The sequence below is a fragment of the Strix aluco genome, chromosome 15 (assembly GCF_031877795.1).
Source record: "Strix aluco isolate bStrAlu1 chromosome 15, bStrAlu1.hap1, whole genome shotgun sequence".
Classification (NCBI taxonomy): Eukaryota; Metazoa; Chordata; class Aves; order Strigiformes; family Strigidae; genus Strix; species Strix aluco.
Window position 1 is genome coordinate 16,197,309 of NC_133945.1, and position 16,961 is coordinate 16,214,269.

The 16,961-nt window shown below is 36.1% G+C and overlaps 1 protein-coding gene across 6 annotated transcripts in view; it reads left to right on the plus strand.

Moving 5' to 3' along the window:
- Positions 1-16,961, plus strand: part of MRTFB (myocardin related transcription factor B) — an 85,778-nt gene that overhangs the window by 36,312 nt on the left and 32,505 nt on the right. For all 6 annotated transcript variants that reach the window (XM_074841520.1, XM_074841516.1, XM_074841518.1 and 3 more), the window contains one exon: positions 14,868-14,933. In XM_074841520.1, the coding sequence (XP_074697621.1) occupies positions 14,868-14,933 (66 nt within the window). The remainder of the gene's footprint in view (positions 1-14,867; positions 14,934-16,961) is intronic.

The following is a 16,961-nucleotide window of genomic DNA, read 5'->3' on the forward strand; positions in this document are numbered from 1 at the left end:
GAGTGATTAAGTACCCTTTTCAGAGTAGCATTTAGTGCTGAATTCATGAGTACTCTGAAATTGTCCTGTAAATTTTGCACAACATGCTTCAAAATGTCGCTATTGAAATAAATATGATTAAACAAATGCCATTAAATATGACACTATTAAAAATAAAACCCCACAAACCTTTAGTTTTAGACATGTATTACTACCCCATTCTCAGCAGTGCTTTTCTCAGCTGTCTTTCTCTAGAATTCCCTTCTCCCCTCATACTTAAGATTAGATTTGACTCTGCTTTCCAGATGTATGCTTTTCAAATTACATGTCTCCTTAAATTACTGGTTTTAGACTGTGCATTAAATTGATACAACGCACAAGCATTAGTTTGTAAAATAGCAACAGTCTGAGGACATTTGGAGTGTTATTTAAAGCTGACAAAGGGTACTATACTAGATTCATTTACAGTAGCATTTATTAGGCTGTGGCAATAATACTTCTGAGACACGGAAGTTGCCTTACTCCTTCTAGCTGGAGGTATTTTTCTAGCTGGCCTGTGTTAAGGAGGAGAAGGAAGAGACCTCTTGAGGTCAGCAGTCTGCCCTGCACAGAACAGTTTCTTGACTGGTGTGTGTTAACATACCAGTCTCTTTACAGTTCAGGACTCAAACTCCAACTTCTTAATCATTCAGAAACAAAGTGTATTTGTAGCAGACAAAATTCCTTCTTTCCTTTTGCAGCACTCTGCATTGGCTTTTACTTCAGATATTTCTGCATTGTCTGGTGATTCAGAGATTTCTTCCTTGGTGTTGTGGCAAGACTGCTGGTTTTCCCCCTTCTAAGATCATGCCTTTCTCAGAATTTAAATTTTTGTTTTGGGGTTTTGTTTGGTTTTTTTAAAATTTGGATCATTTAAACATTATTAAATGTTTAAAATAGCAAAAAGATAGCCCATATTCATTATTGAATTCAGTAACTGAATTCAGTAAAAAACCCTTTACTTAGCTCTAAGTTAGAGATAGAGAAAACACTGGCTTTTATGTAATGTAGTGATTCTAAAGGTTTCTTATTGATTGGAAAGACAGACAATAAGAAGTTGAGGGCTGATGCATGTGGCTGTGGTGGAGAGAATAACAGTTCTGCTTCCTTTACGGCAGGAAAATACTGACTGAAAGACAGTGATTGAAGAGAAAGGGCCAACCGTGGATTCTTTTTCATGGTGTTTGCCTTGCAACTCCAACAGGCTCAGTTAAACCTGCAGCTGCTACCTCTGAAGCTCTGTGGGGCAACAGGAACAAAGAAAGAAGGCAAGGAAGTTGAGAGGGACAGAGGAGTAAGCATACTGTTGTGGGAAATACTGTAGGGAAGAAACCCATAACTAATCTAAGCTACCAAGAAATAAAGGGGAGAGAGAGAGGTGGATAGTGTAGGTGGGCTAATAAGTAACCACGGTAATCATTATCTTCAGTCTTCTTTGAATGTGTCAGTTATGTAGAAAGTAGATGAAAGAATGTACTTTACAATAATGATGGTCTGTCAGAGTCGCAAAAAACCTGCAATTATGGGACACTCTTCCAGTCTAAATTCATGAATATTTTAGAGTTTAAATTATTCAGTCCCTAAAAGAAGATATGTTTTCCAAAATCACTATATTTGCTTCCTTTTCTCTGTTTTAGTACCTCCATTTTCACTTTTCCCCAGTGAATACTGCTTATCCTTTTATCTCTCCTAAGTTGGGCAATGTAATAATTAAAATAATGAACCTCTTCTAATTTAAGAGTATGAATGACTACTGGATCTCGTCTTCCAGCCTTTCCTCTTTCTAAAGCTTAGAAAAACTAAGCATTTTCTTTCTTGTAGTATATAGAATGAATTATTGAAAACATTGCAAATCTGCTTGATTTGCATCTAGAGAGACTAAACCAGAGCTTTACCTTTTCGGTTTATAATGTTACAAAATAATGTAGTTCAGGTATTTTGTAGATTTTTTTAAAATATCAATTGCTGTCGTTAATTTCATTCTATTTAAATAACACTGCAAATAACATTAAAACACATTTTATTTTACAGAACAGTATATTCTAAATTAGCTTGTGGCATTCTGCCTCTCTCTTTTCCTTTTCTTTTCCCCTTTAATTCAAATGATGATGCGATTGCTTTTGCCACCTGAATCATAAACCCTTTTTTGTTAGAACACAAAAATACTTACAAATACCATCTGTGAATGGTTAAAATTGCAAAAATTAAAAATGCAATTCTATTGGCAAACCCAGATGAAGTACACAGAGGGTCAAGTAATTCAGAAGGTGGTACAGCCTTTGCTTCATAATCTATTTTGCACAGGTTTGATAAATCTAAAAATCCTGAGTACAGTGTGCTTATTTCAGCAGTGCATACCTTGAGAATTGTTAGGTGTGGTTCTTTTTTTACTTAATATTTCTTTATAAGAAAGGAGACTTTTGATGGAAACACAAAACCCAACGCTGTCTTCAGCAAATTAAGGGCATTGGAAGGTTAGATTACAAGAATGATTTTTTTCTTTGCTTAGGCTAATGAATACTCTTAGAGGATACACATTATATTATCCTATAGCAGAGGAGGATATCCTCTTAATTACCCTACTTTCTTGTAAACAACTTGTAAGTTATTGTTACATATTGTCTGTTCTGTGAAAACAGTTCTTAATTACCTGTTTTATCAAAATTACCTTTTGTATGAGCAAGGAATAAAAGTACTTTTTGGCTCCGAAGCTAACCATACAGTGCCAGCTGAACAGCTTTTTCAGAAATTCCTGTAGCATTGACTTCTAATGTCAAGTAAGTGGCCAAAACATTTAGAAAATTCAAGTGAAAAGCCTTAAATGAAATCAGGACATCATTGTGTATACAGTTAGTAAGAAAGAGTATCATCAACAATGGATATATTAGGAATATATTTAGGCTGCAGATAAGGAGGTTTCTAACTGAGGAGTGAAGTGAATTTAGGAAGTCTTGTCTTGTACCCTATGTTGTTTTAATATAAAGACTGCTGAGCTCCTGCAAGAGTGTGTGACCATGCAGAACTCGTGAAGATGCAGTACTAAATTGGTGAAACAAATCAGTATGGTACTATCTCAGGTGGAATTTAAAAGGAGATTGGATCCCACTTTGTTTGCACCATATTTTTCATATATTAATCTGAGCTTCAAAGTTACCACTTGCCCGCAGGTTACTGTAAGGAAAAAAAACTAACCAGGAAGGAAATACTCACCTTGAAACTTAATTTACTTCCTGGATTTGTATTGCTTTTTAACTTTGTTGTTTTGTAAGGAACTAGAAACTGGCAAGTGCCAGAAACAGGATATGGGGTGGAGTGAGTGAAGCACGAGGATTTCTCAGGTGCTCACTGGAAATGTCTTCATGCTCTCTGGTTAATGGACTACCAGATTTAGTCAGGAAGGGTTTCTTCCCTTCATCCTTTGCAATTAAATCACTATTGCATGAGAATTGTTTATTTATCAGATTTCCTGCTATTGCGGGCATGTTGAGTATTGGTGATACTCTTGACCTCTACTGCTCTCCTGCAGTGGCATTTTAGACTTAAAGATTCTACTGTTGGCTTGGTGGTTTTGGTTACATTTGTGGGGGTTTTTCTTTAAAAAAGCTTTAAGTTCTGTTATATGGTGTTTAGAGGGTGTTTTTGTGACCCCTTATCAGTGGTGGTCTATCAGGTATGTTTCCTGAGACACAGATAACGAGAAAAATACTGAAAAAAAAGTATTATTCCTGTCATCTTAGTTAATAAAGGAAGCACTAGAAATTCAGTGTAGCCCTCCTTTGAGGCTGTGTTAAAATTTAACTTTATGTATCAGCTATAAACAGTCTCTTTAATGACAGTGGGATAATTGTATGTTTTGCAAGTAAATCAGCACTTATTCTGCAGAATTTTCTTCTTCAGTGTAGCACTTAAGTGAATAATATATGGTAATCCCATTATAATAAACACATGCTTAAATACTTTGATAAACCAAGGCCACAATGTATTAATTTGATTTTGTATGTCATCTGTATACAAATAGAGGATACAGTGGCTAACCAAGAGTTCTAAGGAAACTTGCTATGGCAGCTACAAGATTTCTTAAAGGTTTTTTAAAAAGTTAGGGTTAAGACTGCTGTTGCCAAAAGTAGGTGTAGTCTCATCCAGCCCTACCCTGCTTACTGCCAGCCTCTTTCTTGTGTTAGCATTAGTAATTATGCAACCCTGAAGTGAGTAGGATTGGTGAACAGGTATTACTGAAGACTGTTTATTTCAATAGTGTTAGTTTTCAGCCAGATCAGAGCACTGACCTGACAGGCTGCATCTTTGCCAGTGTTGATGCAACAGAAGCAGCTGGGGTTGGAAGGAGGAAGAGACCATTGTCTTTTCATCAGTAATCCTGTCTTAGATCATATTAAGTTATGAAACTACACTCTGACACTACTGTCTGTTTTGTTGCTATACTGGAGGTTTGTTCTTTCACAAAGCATCCAACAAAACATGCATGTACCTCAGCCTTTTTAATTCAGAGTCCTTCTTAATGCAGCAACTTTGCTGTCACTGTAAGCAATCTGACTCACCCACTGAGCAAGCATCTGCAGAAATCTGATGTAGTTGTCTACATAGCAGAGCTGACACAATGCCATTGCTTACATCCCAGTTTGCAATCAGGCATCTTAGTGTAAATCCACCTTCCTCAGTGTTTTGAATTAATGTGTAATCTCATGAGTTGGAGGATCTGCTTGGGTATGCATTTTGTTTGCTGGCTCTACTGTGCCTAGGAAAAGCATGGAAAATGGAGGTAATACCTTCTCGAGAAGGCTTGGCTGGAAATCATCTGTCATCATTCAGTGTAATATGCTCCAAATTATCACAAAGCAAGTCTGTTGTAGATGTAGCATTTAAACCCAAGTTTCACAACTCCCTTGACAGAACACTTCTTGGCTGATAGTAGTATTTGAGGAAATGCAGATTATTTTTTTAAAAATCAGCAGACTGTACTCAGCTGAGGAATACTTGCAGATTTAGAAAATATAAGTATTGTTAATATACTTAAGGTATGCAATTTTACAGAATGCTTGAAATGTAAGCTTTAGTTTATTCAGACTTTCCACCCAAGATGGTAGTGATTCTTCTCATTTTAAAGATTTAAACAGAATTGCGAACAGTGTGGATTTTGCTTTTTACATGTACACGTGTATATATATATTCATCCCAGCAGACATTCTGGTAATTTGTTTGGAGGCTCGTGTATGTTCTGGCTTGTTTCTAAGCAACATGTTCCATAGCAATAGGGTACAATACAGATTGTCCTATATCCTAGTCATTTAAGCTTCTCAACTGATGATATTGTTATGCTTTATATTTTTGTTTTAAATGAGAAGTTTACATTTAGCTATCTTTCCCATCTAGTGTTTCATTTTCTACTTTCAGTATGATGATGTTACTTCTGGAAGCAGTTATGTGTACATCATTACTGGCTTACAGACAAAAGCTTTGAATCACAGTGGTATAATTTAAAAGCTTTGGAGGTCCTGCAGGGTTTCCTTTCAGAACTCTGAGGAGATTGTCTGAAATGGCCCTCAGTAGTCTCCACTCACATGCTTTACATTTATCCAGAATATTTCTAAGCTGAAATGAAAGTATGACTGAATAATTGCTTAAAATGAGTATGCCTCAGAGGCTGTTTCACTTTTCTTAATTATTTTGGATATAGTCTTAGCAGAAAAATCACATACACAATAATGGAAAAAAATAACATTAAAAATATATAAAAATAAGTAAGGAATTTTTTGTAAAAATAAGTAAAATATTTTCTTTTTTTAAATGATACCCTGGCATACATGAAAGTTTTGAAGACTGAACCCAGTATAACATACTCACTCATGTTTAGATGATGACTGATTTCTTTAATGATGGATTATTTTTGTTTTAAAATTGAGAGTATTTAACATTCTGTATCACCATCTTCAGGCTGATGGGAGGTGAGTACCACAATTTTAAATGCATTTTATCCTTAAAATGCTGTACAACTTATTTAGAATCACTTCCAACAAATTGCAGGTATTTTCATGGCTTTTCCCTTTCCTTCCTTCCTTCTTTGACATGCCATATAAATGAAAAGAATGCTGTGTTACCAAATTTCTGACTTTGGACACATGTGGAATGAGTAATGCCAGGTGTAAACCAGCTACCATATTCCATAACCTTCCTGAAATGTGTACCTCGTGTATCACCTGCTCTTTCTTTAACTTATTATACAGAACATTCAGCTTATTAAATTTTTAGTTTTATTGACAGAACAAATATTAATTGAAAAGATTAACTGGTTTTGTGTCAGTGAAGCATTTAATGAATTATAAATAGACTACAACACCCCATACAGAGTTGAGGGAGAAACAGTCACAGCTCAGGACAAAGCAAAACATCTGTCTCTGGAAAACTAACAGTGTAAACTATACTGTTTAGAAAATCCCATATAAACTTTTAAGTCCAAGCAGGTGGAGTTTGGGGGTGCAAAGGTAACAACTGAAAGAGACACAGAGTTAAGTACTTGATACTGGATTTCTGCAATTCTGTAACTGTCACCCTGTGCTGCGAGGTTGGTCCAGAATTCTAATACAAAGCCAATGCTTGATCACTTGTATGGTCCACGTACCATCTGATAAAATACTCTCTTCTACTTTACTGCCACCCTGCTGTTCATATACTTGTATTAATGTTATAGTCCCGATGCCAAACAGCTAGTAATAAACTGCTTCAGATTGAGGATGCAGTAGTTCATCTGCAGCAGTGCTTCACTGCACCCAGAATGTCTGTTGTTAACATCGATTGCTCTGTGTTTCAACCTCAACGTGTTAGAGACATTGGCTGCATAAAAGCTGTTTTAAGATGGCAGAAAGAGATGAAGGCTTTCTGAGAACAGCTTTTAATTTAAAGGAAACGGCCCTGTTTCCAGCACTGTCTGTTTCCATGGCAGCCAGCCCTAGCAGCCTGCACTGGAGTTTCTATGGCTCTTGGAAATTTCCAAGGGAGTATGCAGGAATGTTGGACGTTACATTTTCTCATTTTTACTTGCAGTTTTAAGGGCTTAAATAGCTAATATCCACTGGATTTTAACTTTGGAAGAAACAGATGATTACATACAGAACATTAAAAAATCTTGATGCATTATTTTTCTTCTTGCAGTCATTTGAAAGAACTGTGTGCTGTCTGATGAACCCCTTTTCGATGGTTTAGTGTCTGTTTTGTCTGTGTAATTCTTAAATGGCAACAACTATTTGCTGTTTCATAGTACCTTCTATAAAAAGAGAATTTAAATTTTATTTTAAATTAATGGGATACATAATCAACTGTGTTAGGTGTGGAATTACTACTGTGCACAGTATGAGTTCTGGTTTTTTTTCAAGACAAGAAGCAGTGGTGAAAGCTTGTCAATCAGTGTAGATAGCATTGTTCCTGCAGGACAACTATCAGTTTATTTTTGGCCTCTTTACATTCCAGTGCTTGTGATTATATAGTGCTACTTTGAGAAATCTTTTCCATAGGATACAAATTACAGATTTGTAACAGAAATTACTTGCTCAACTTTGATAATAGCTGTTTGTTCTAAGTGATTTAATAAAACACTTTATTTACACTTATTCTACCATCCACATGGAGTAAGACCTGACTATACTGCTCTGTGATTCTTACCTTTCAAAGGGTCTTATACAGAATGTGATGTGTACTTGCCCAAGTGCCTATTTGTGCCAGCTTTCTTGCATTCAAACCAGTATAGCACTTCAGCAAGCTATTGAAGACCTGCTTGTTTTGGTTATTCTTGATCTTTATGCCCCTTTAGGGTATAGTGTACATGAACCTGAACAGTACACACTGTTTGAAAACAGAGGCCATTAGCTTTATAAAATTTACTGTTATATAGAAATAAGTTCCAAAATAATAAAGTGCATTGGTTAACAGAAAACCTCTCCTTTTTGTACCATCATCTCCATTCCCCTTGATTCCCTGGTATGCTAGCACTGGAAGAAACTTTATAGGGGCCTCTGGCTCTCAGTTTTTCAGGTGGTGAAAAATCTGTATCTCCAGTGATGTCAGAAGACTTCTACTGACTATGAGAGTCAGATGGCCAGATGTTCTTACTGTGAGGGAGGGATTATACTTTTTGGTTTTGTCAGTAAGTATTAAATAAACTATCTAAGATTTAATGGTCTTTTGTTGACTGAAGAAAACACATGGAAATTTTGGAATCTCTTCACCTGGTGTTAAAGTGTTAATCTTAAAATCATACACTGACTTGAAAATAAAAAAAATACCCTCCCTCCCCCCTCAGTCAAAACAGCTGTTTGACTGACCTCTCTGTGCATGGCTTTTATTCAGCAGCAGTTCAAAGACAATTTCTTAGAGTTGCAGTGGTGTGAAGGGGGATTCCTGCCAGATAATGTGAAGTGCAAAATATTTGTGCTGTCTTTTAGCAACTAGATTTGCTCAGTGGTGTTAACATAGCCCTTCTTTTGCACATACACTTCAAATAGGAGGGACAGTATTACAGATGTTAATAGTGTATTAACATATCCAGATCTTTGTCAATTCTGGGCCTTTATTTTGGAGATCATCTTCTACGATTTTAAATGTTATACAGGTAACTGCCTGATTTTAAAAGTGTGAAAGTGAGAGGTAAACTATTGGGCAACAAGCTGAAGGGATTCATCCTGATAAGACCAATCTGTTAAACATAGTGTTTGAGTAAGTACCACCCCATAGGGAACTTTGTTTTGTAGTACCTCGTGTCTTTTGAATTCTCCCTTCCCTAGATTTCACACTGGTTTTTCTGTAAATGGTTCTTTGTAATAAAGGGGTGGGGGGGACCTCCAAAACAAATCCCCCAAAACTAGAACAAATAGTACAGTATAATAACTTTGGGTAATGCCTCGGTGGTTTTTAGATTTTTTTGGAAGCTGTGTCCTTCTGTCTCATCCATCCTTAATAGATTTACCTCTTTGTGTGTTACTGACTGTTCTAGAAATCTCTTGATACGTGGATTTCTAGATATATGATAAGCAAAGTCTGTATTAGATTTAATTACGTTAGATTTAAACCAATCTTCATTCTATTCTATAGAGAGTTTCTCACTGAAATAAATCGGCAATTCTTTGCCAAAAGTGCAAAGCTGTGCTCCATTCTCATATCGTTCATTCTTGTCTTTGAAGATAATTTCATCACATCTTCTTTATTGAAAACTTGTGATTTAGTTTCCATGACTCCCATCTTCCATACCTTCCTGGCTGTTCTCTGAGCTGCTTTTTGTGGGTCCCCACTTCCTTTTGAGCTTTTCACAAGCCTCATTCCAATTCCCTTCCTTTATATCCACTTCAGGTTCATTTCCAGTATAAAGATACAAGTCTGTTTGTAACTTGTTTCTGCTCAGTTGTAGGGCTCAGTCTGTCTAACTGCAGTGACAATATAAAGGTCATTACTAGTGTGACCATCTGCTCTGACACGCAGACCTGTACGCCAAATATCCTCTTTTGACTAGATGTAGCTATGCAACTCATATACAGGCCTTATCATTTCTTCCTTAGAAACATCTCTCCTTTTTACTTTTTGTCGCTGTTGGGGCTCAAAGTGTTTTAGGTCCTTATGTTTTTTATTGAGATATAAATACTAGCGTTTTCCTGATCTATTTGCTTTGGCAAAGCAAAAGTTTTTTTCAGCTTCTCAACTTTTTAAAATAATATATTGAGGTTTTTTATTCACAACTACTTTCTATTTAGAAACTTTTTTTCTTTAATAACGTATTCAACTGCTCAATATTTATTTTTTTGTAAAAAAAAGACATCAAACTGTTTTATTAACCTTCTTAATTTTGGAGTTGTTTGCAAAAGCGAACAATCTGGTTTTCATCCAACTTTGTTTCTGCTTAACCTCCTTGCTCTGGTCAAGTCAAAATCTTCAATGGTTATATTCTTATACCATCTTTCTAACTATGAGTCATTTCTTCTTTAGTATTCCCCCTGCAGTGCTTCCCTATTAGTCATGCTACAGGCTGTCCTTTCTTTACTATGTAATATGTAAGTTCCTGATATTTACTTAATAAGTGAATAACTGCATGTTCTGTATCTTCTGTACCTCTCATTTTTTCAGTCCTCCCCCGGTTTTTATGACTTGTCCAGACATACATGGGACAACTTCAAAATCATCTCTTACTTGCTTTGTGATGCCCAATGTAGGTTAACAGATGATGGGTAGGCAAGTAGTGTTATAAGAGACAGTAACTATTTGTTATATATATGTATGTATTTGCTAAAAAATGCTAAAGCTTCACACCTGAGTGCATATGGGTTTTGTGAAGGTACATTCTTACAGTTTTTCTCATCCTTCTGCTATAGTCCACTGCATATTCACTTGTAAGACTACACATCGTAGGACATGTGTCAGTTTTTATTCATTCTGCAAAGCTTAAGCCAAATATCTGATCATAATTAAAGCCACAAATAATATATATAATACATTCATAAATTATGTAGCAGGGATTCTCATTATCTATATTTGGAATTAATGTTCATTAAAGAATTAGCTGAAACCAGCTGGAAAATAAGAGGCAAGTTACCTACATTCTCAACACTATTTTTTGCAGAATAGACTTATTTTAGTCTCCCTCCCCCATTTCCTGGGTGAATATCATGGCCATGGCCAAGCAGCATTAATTTTCAGGAACTGACAGAAATCACATCAGCCACAAACACATCCAATGGGATATGTTTTTACAGTGTTGATGCTTCCATGAGATAGGGCTGTGTGCGAGTGTGATGTCAGAGGGAGGCACAGCCCTTGCCCCTCCTGACACAGGTCACACTGGATAGCACAAACAGGGAGCTGCAGGAACTGCATCGCACTCAACGGGTCTGTATCAGTGCGTTCAGTGTTCAGTGTCCTCCTCTTTGGAGACACACGTATGTTGCTGACACATTTGTGTTACTAGCGCTGTTTGTTGAAAGAGGGTTCAAAACAGGACCTTGACACAGAAACTTTGGCACGTTGATTTCTGAGGGGTTTTTTGTTTGTGGGGTGGTTTGTTTGCTTGTTTCCAGGAGAAATTTCAGCAGCTGAATGTACCTCAGGCAGACTCTTCCTAAAGTACACTTTAGGGGAATACAGGGCAATGCATATTAGAAGTGTTAGAGCAGTTATTTAGCTCACTTGGATTGGCAAAGTGCAGCGTGAGGCCTTTCTGATTTTTCTTCCTGCAGACTTGCCAGTGAAAATTTAAAATGCAATAATTGCTAAATGCTGAACTGGTGGGATGTGTTTAGACTGTCCAGTCCAACTGTATGACCTAACAGTGAGAGCTGTCTGTCTTGGTGTAATGGAATGACAAATAGAAGTCTGATCCTTTGCATATGAAAGATGAAAAGTCTTGGTCTGAGAGTCATGTCAGTATCTGCATCTGGGAAAGCCAGATCTCTAATTAATAAATAATAAATTTCTGATAAAACTCTGCCCCTTTATCTGTAATTTTAACAGGTAAACTAATGCCTTAAAAAAACACTGTCAAGCTATTTTTTCACATTTGAGATTGCAGTGATGGTACTTCGGAATTTTAAATAAGTCTGATAAGTTGAAGAACAAGTATCTGTTGTCTGTAGTAGGTTTCATAGAGTAGATGGTGTACGCACTCTACAAAATCAGCTAGCTGTCCAAGTTGGTGAATTAGTGAGGGCGTTCAAACTGTTATCAACTCTGCAAAACAGTGTGATCATTCTGTAGTGTCAAGGTCAATTTGAAAGTTGTTTAATTTTTTCCCACTTTTGTTTACTGATGTTTGAAATCACCATACTAGCAAGGCTTAGGTAGCCACAGCTGAACCAGCTACACCTACAAAATGGGTTTTATGATAAAGCTTATTAAAAAAGAAAGTCTGAGTAAAAAGCATATTAGAAATCAGAAATATTTTGTACTACAAATGCCTATCATATGTTGGTAGATGACTCGCATCAGTGATAACACTCCTGCACCTGTTGTAATACTACCAGTATTCACTTGTTGATCCACTGCATTCCAGGTGATGGAATTGAAAATAATACTAATTCTGATTTACTTACTGTGTCTGATGACATATATCAGCTCTACCCCGGACATAATTGATGTTGGAGCAGGTCATTTTCTCAAAGACCTTGAGCCTGAAATAAAGAGGCATATGTTTAAAACTGACTTGTAACCAGGTAAAACATTTGGTAGATGCATTTGTAGTGTGTTTAGTGTTCCAAGAAAGCCAATTTTAAGTATGGTGTAAATTTGGACCTAATACAGCTGTAAAACATGGATGAGACTCCTGCCCACAGCAGGACATGCTTTTCAACCCTTCCCACAGCTTCCTAGTTGTGTAAAAGGAAGCATAGTTTGAGTGAAGAACAGAAGAAAGTCAAGTTTTAATCTACTCAAGACCAAAAATACTGGGTCTGAAATATGGTCTTGCCATGCTGTTTATAAACTGTCTCTCACATCATTTGGATGGGTAAAACTTATTTAAGATTTTTTAAAGGATTGCCCGTTCAGTTTTAAGACTGTGAGCTTTCTTGATTTTACAGTTGTAAGCAAGAGAATCCAAAACAAGAACGTATCAGAGTTTTCTGCTCTCCTGTAAACACCACACCAGTTAATCAGCTTCTCAGTGCTTTGTGCTACTGCAGTAGGAAATTCTTAGAAGTAGCACCAGGAATAGAAGCTTTGTATCATAACATTATATCATATGCTTAAAATGCATTTCTATTGAAATGTGCATTTCTTGAAGTTGTATGAAGCTTGTGGATTTTTAAAGTTGGATGTACAGTTACATAAATGTCTCTGGGCAGACTAAACCAATTGGACTTTGAAACCCGCATGGTTTTCTGCAGAAAAATTTGAACTTTCTCTACCCATGCTCTGAACTTAGTGGGAGTATGTAGCTATCTATGCTACACCATATGCCAAAGCCAACTGAGGAAGTGCTGCTGAAAGGAGTGTGTAACAGCACTGTTTGAGTTGGTTCAAGACTTCAGGCAGCACAAGTTTGTATCCACTAGTAAGAGATATTGGAAGAAGAGGTCACAGCTTCCATGGAGCCACATGAAATTAAGGAAGACCGAAAATAAATCATTCAAACTATTATAAAATAATTCTTCAGTTAACTTTTTACAGTCATTTAATATTACTTGGAAAACACAATTCTTTACTTAAAGCAGGTATTTTCAAGTTTCCAGAGGAACTCAATACATTTTGAATGACTTTCCATCAATTTACATTTTACTGTTGTTACTTTTGCATTCTCCCATCTCTGTCCTTTGTAATTCTCCTGTAACAATATTGTAAAGTCTGAATGGAACTGCTGTGCCACAGCCCTGAAATGTTTGTATTTAAATTCTCAATGTTTGTGTGACACAAGAAAATAATGTTCTTGTTTTCAGGACTTGCTATTCCCGGTCTTAATGCTTTAGCCAGAAGAGTATCCTTCCTGTACTGTAGAACAGGAAATAAGCTGGTTCCTTTTAAATTCTGAAAACAATGAACTTTGTCCTTAGCCTAATTTTTAGAAATTACATTCATTTTGATGTTTTGGACAATGCATTAGTTTATTTTGCTTCCTTGTGAAATACAATGGGAACAGCATGCCATAATCATACACCTATAATAAGCTATCAAGGCACAATTTAAGAATGTAAATATTACATCTTTAATATATTTTTTTCCTTGACAAAGCATCTTGACCATCTCTTGTTCAAAAGATGAAATTTCACATGAGGGTAATGGCTGTATGTATCTAAGAAATAATGAAGCACTATGATAAATTGACAAAGAAACAAGGGGAAGGGAACAGTAGAAGAAACAACTACTTTTTTCTTCTTTTTTTTTTTCTGGGAACATTTACAAAAAAGCCCTAATCTTTGAAAGTACGAGGCCTTTATGTCTATGCCCTCCCCCAGGTTTTGTGCAGTTCCTGGTGTAGTATTTAGTCTGTGTCACATTGCTTATACAGTAACAATAAGCTGAGAACCTTTGTACATTTTATTAAATGTAATGAAACATGTTACCTCTGAAACTCTAAACAGTTTTTCCAAATTTGACAGTATTGGATTTATTTGGTCCTTGAAATAATTATGATAACACATATCTCAATTAGTCAGGAAAACAACATTTCTAATGTTCAGAGAGAGGATGAGATCTGTTCCTGATTGTATCACTTTTTTTGTGTTTTTAAATAAGCCAGGTAAAATCTGGCTTCTCTTCAGTTTCTTGTGTTTCAGCAAGATTTATTTAAATGTACAATAAGCCTTTATATTAAAAAAAAAAAAATCCTTAAGGAAAAACAGTCAAACACATGCAGCTTTCCTTTTAAAATGCTCTGCAAACATCATTATATCAGCATAGTGCAGTCATGTAACATTGGTTTAAGGCATGTAAGAAGACTATATAATCATTATGTGTTGCAGTTTATGGTATAAACTCTTTATATCTCACTGCATTTTTTTGAATCTAAGAGTAGTGTTACAAGGGGAAAAAAAATATCCTAGATTTAGATGTATACTTAGTACCTCTTGTGAGGCCTAGCTGATAGGAAAAGTGGATGTGTATATGAAATACAGTCCCTTTATCAGATGTGACCAAAAAGCAGCAAACTCCAATATAACTAGGGATTGGAATCAATCACTCCAAACTATGTAAATAACAGTTGATCCTTAATGATAGATGTCTTAGAGGTTACTCTCAGGTCTAAATACATATAGAAAAAAATTATTTAAAGTTGAAATACTTGATATCTTTTTAATGTGGGGGTTTTTTTGTACTTTCAGAGGGATAGTATGCTTACATATGAATGAATGATTGTTTTCTATTGTCAGTACTTCAGCTGAGGCTACAACAAAGACGGACGCGAGAACAGCTGGTGGACCAGGGCATCATGCCACGTAAGACTTATGTTATTTCTAGTCATTTGTATTATTATACTGTATTCATTATGAACTGAATATATAAAATAATAAAGATAAGCATTTCTATGAGAATCATTAAAAATAACTACTACTTGAAAAGACTTGTGGGATCCTTTTGGTAATTTAAATGAGCATGAAGTAAATTCATCATGCTTATCTAATGTTTAAGTTAAAATAGCCCATTGTGATGAAAACGCAAGGATTTGCAGACATAGTCTGATTCTCCTTTTATTTTCTCTCTTTAAATTATGACTAATCTTACTGAAATAAATTGAATTATATATATGAGTGGACATCAATAAAGCCAGCGGTCTTTAAAGAGTAGGATGCCAAGGGTTGCTAAACAAAAGCAAAGGACACATAGACATAGAAGTTGTGACCTATGTGCCAACAGACATGTCTTCTGTGTCAGATCTTGCATGATGGTAGCTGTGATGTTACAGGACATGAGGCAGTGGATTAGGCTGGGCGTCATACACTGGGATTGTATGACCTAATGCAGAATCTTCTGTGCCTAGGCCTTTCTTTCTGCGCATGAATACCTTTCCAAGAATATGGAAAGAGGCTTTGGATTTTTGGTTTGGTTTTTGGGTGGTTTGTTTTTTTAGTAAATTGGTTTGGGTTTAGAACATTTTTTTCCAGTTGTCAGAAGTTCCTGATCAACTTGCCACATCTGGCAAACTGTCCAAATTGGTGTAAGAATTTTGTATTCTCTTCCAAAACAAAGATTATATAGTGGTTAGATGCAGTCTTTGGAAGAGTTAAGATGCTGCTGATCACCTTAGTGTGAAGTGTCTCACTAAGGCAGCAATGTCACCAAGTTCATAAGTAAGAGTTGGAGATGTGTTTATGATTTCAGGATTGTGTAATGCTGAGCTTCTGCCTCTTTGGCCTGGCTACCTACCATCCTTGACAGCTAGGCAAGAAGTTATCAGTTCTTCAGTAAACCATTTTTATCTCTAACTCTGTTCTACCACTGGAATTCAATTGCAGATCATACTGCTTTGACAAGCAAATAATGTTTGTAAATTTGGAAATTTGTTACATTTGTATGTCTGAACTCACAGCACTTGTATTTTGAAAGTAAGTAATTGGCATGCTTATGCAATTTATTGCCAGAGTCCATTTTCTCCTTTATTGATTTCAATCTGTTGCGAGATGATGGTTGTTTCAGCAGCAGCACTTCTGACACCTAAAATCAATTTAGGAATCACAAGAAGGTCCTCCTGAATATGGATATTTAGGGGCCTAGAATTCAACTGCAGTTAACTCTTTCCTTAGAGATGTTTTGAGCTCCCAATGACTATGCTAATTGTTTAGTATAACATCTTCTGACTTGTTGTGGAGATAAGCCTGGCTTCAGAATGAGGAATGCACAGAAAACACTGAGAATCCCTAAGTGGACAGTGGATGAGACTGGGCTTAAGATAATAGGTTCAAGTTTTCAAGAGAGTCAACTGTGAAAAGTGATTTTTCTTAAAATAAACAAACAAAAACCGCAACCATTGAAAACATACAAAAATTATGTCAAGTTATTATAAATAGCCCAGTGTGCACTGGTGAATTCTAGCTTGAAAGCACAGTATCTTAAAGCTAATCTTTTCTTGAAGGTTTCTGAGTATGCAGCAGACTTCAGATCGCTTTGCTAAAGCATCTTCACCTTCCCAGGTCTGTAGTGTCACTTATCTTCAGGAACAGAATGATCTGTTTCTTTTTGAGTGAAACCTGGGAAAAAACCTCTAAACTGTCAAAAGGTGTTAAAGATTTTGTTTTGCAGTATCTTATCTCTGCCACAGGTGTGGCAAATAAAATGGGTTATGTCTGCTGCCATTTCACTTCCTTTCAACAATCTGATTGAGATGAAGCACTCTACGACTCATATTAATTCTAGCTGGGTAGTGGTTTTTACTCTTTTTGCCTATTTAGCAGCTAACCATCATTCTGTTTTCTAATCTGAACATTTGGGGCTTCCTCAAATTTTTCTAAAAAATCAGCACAAATAGT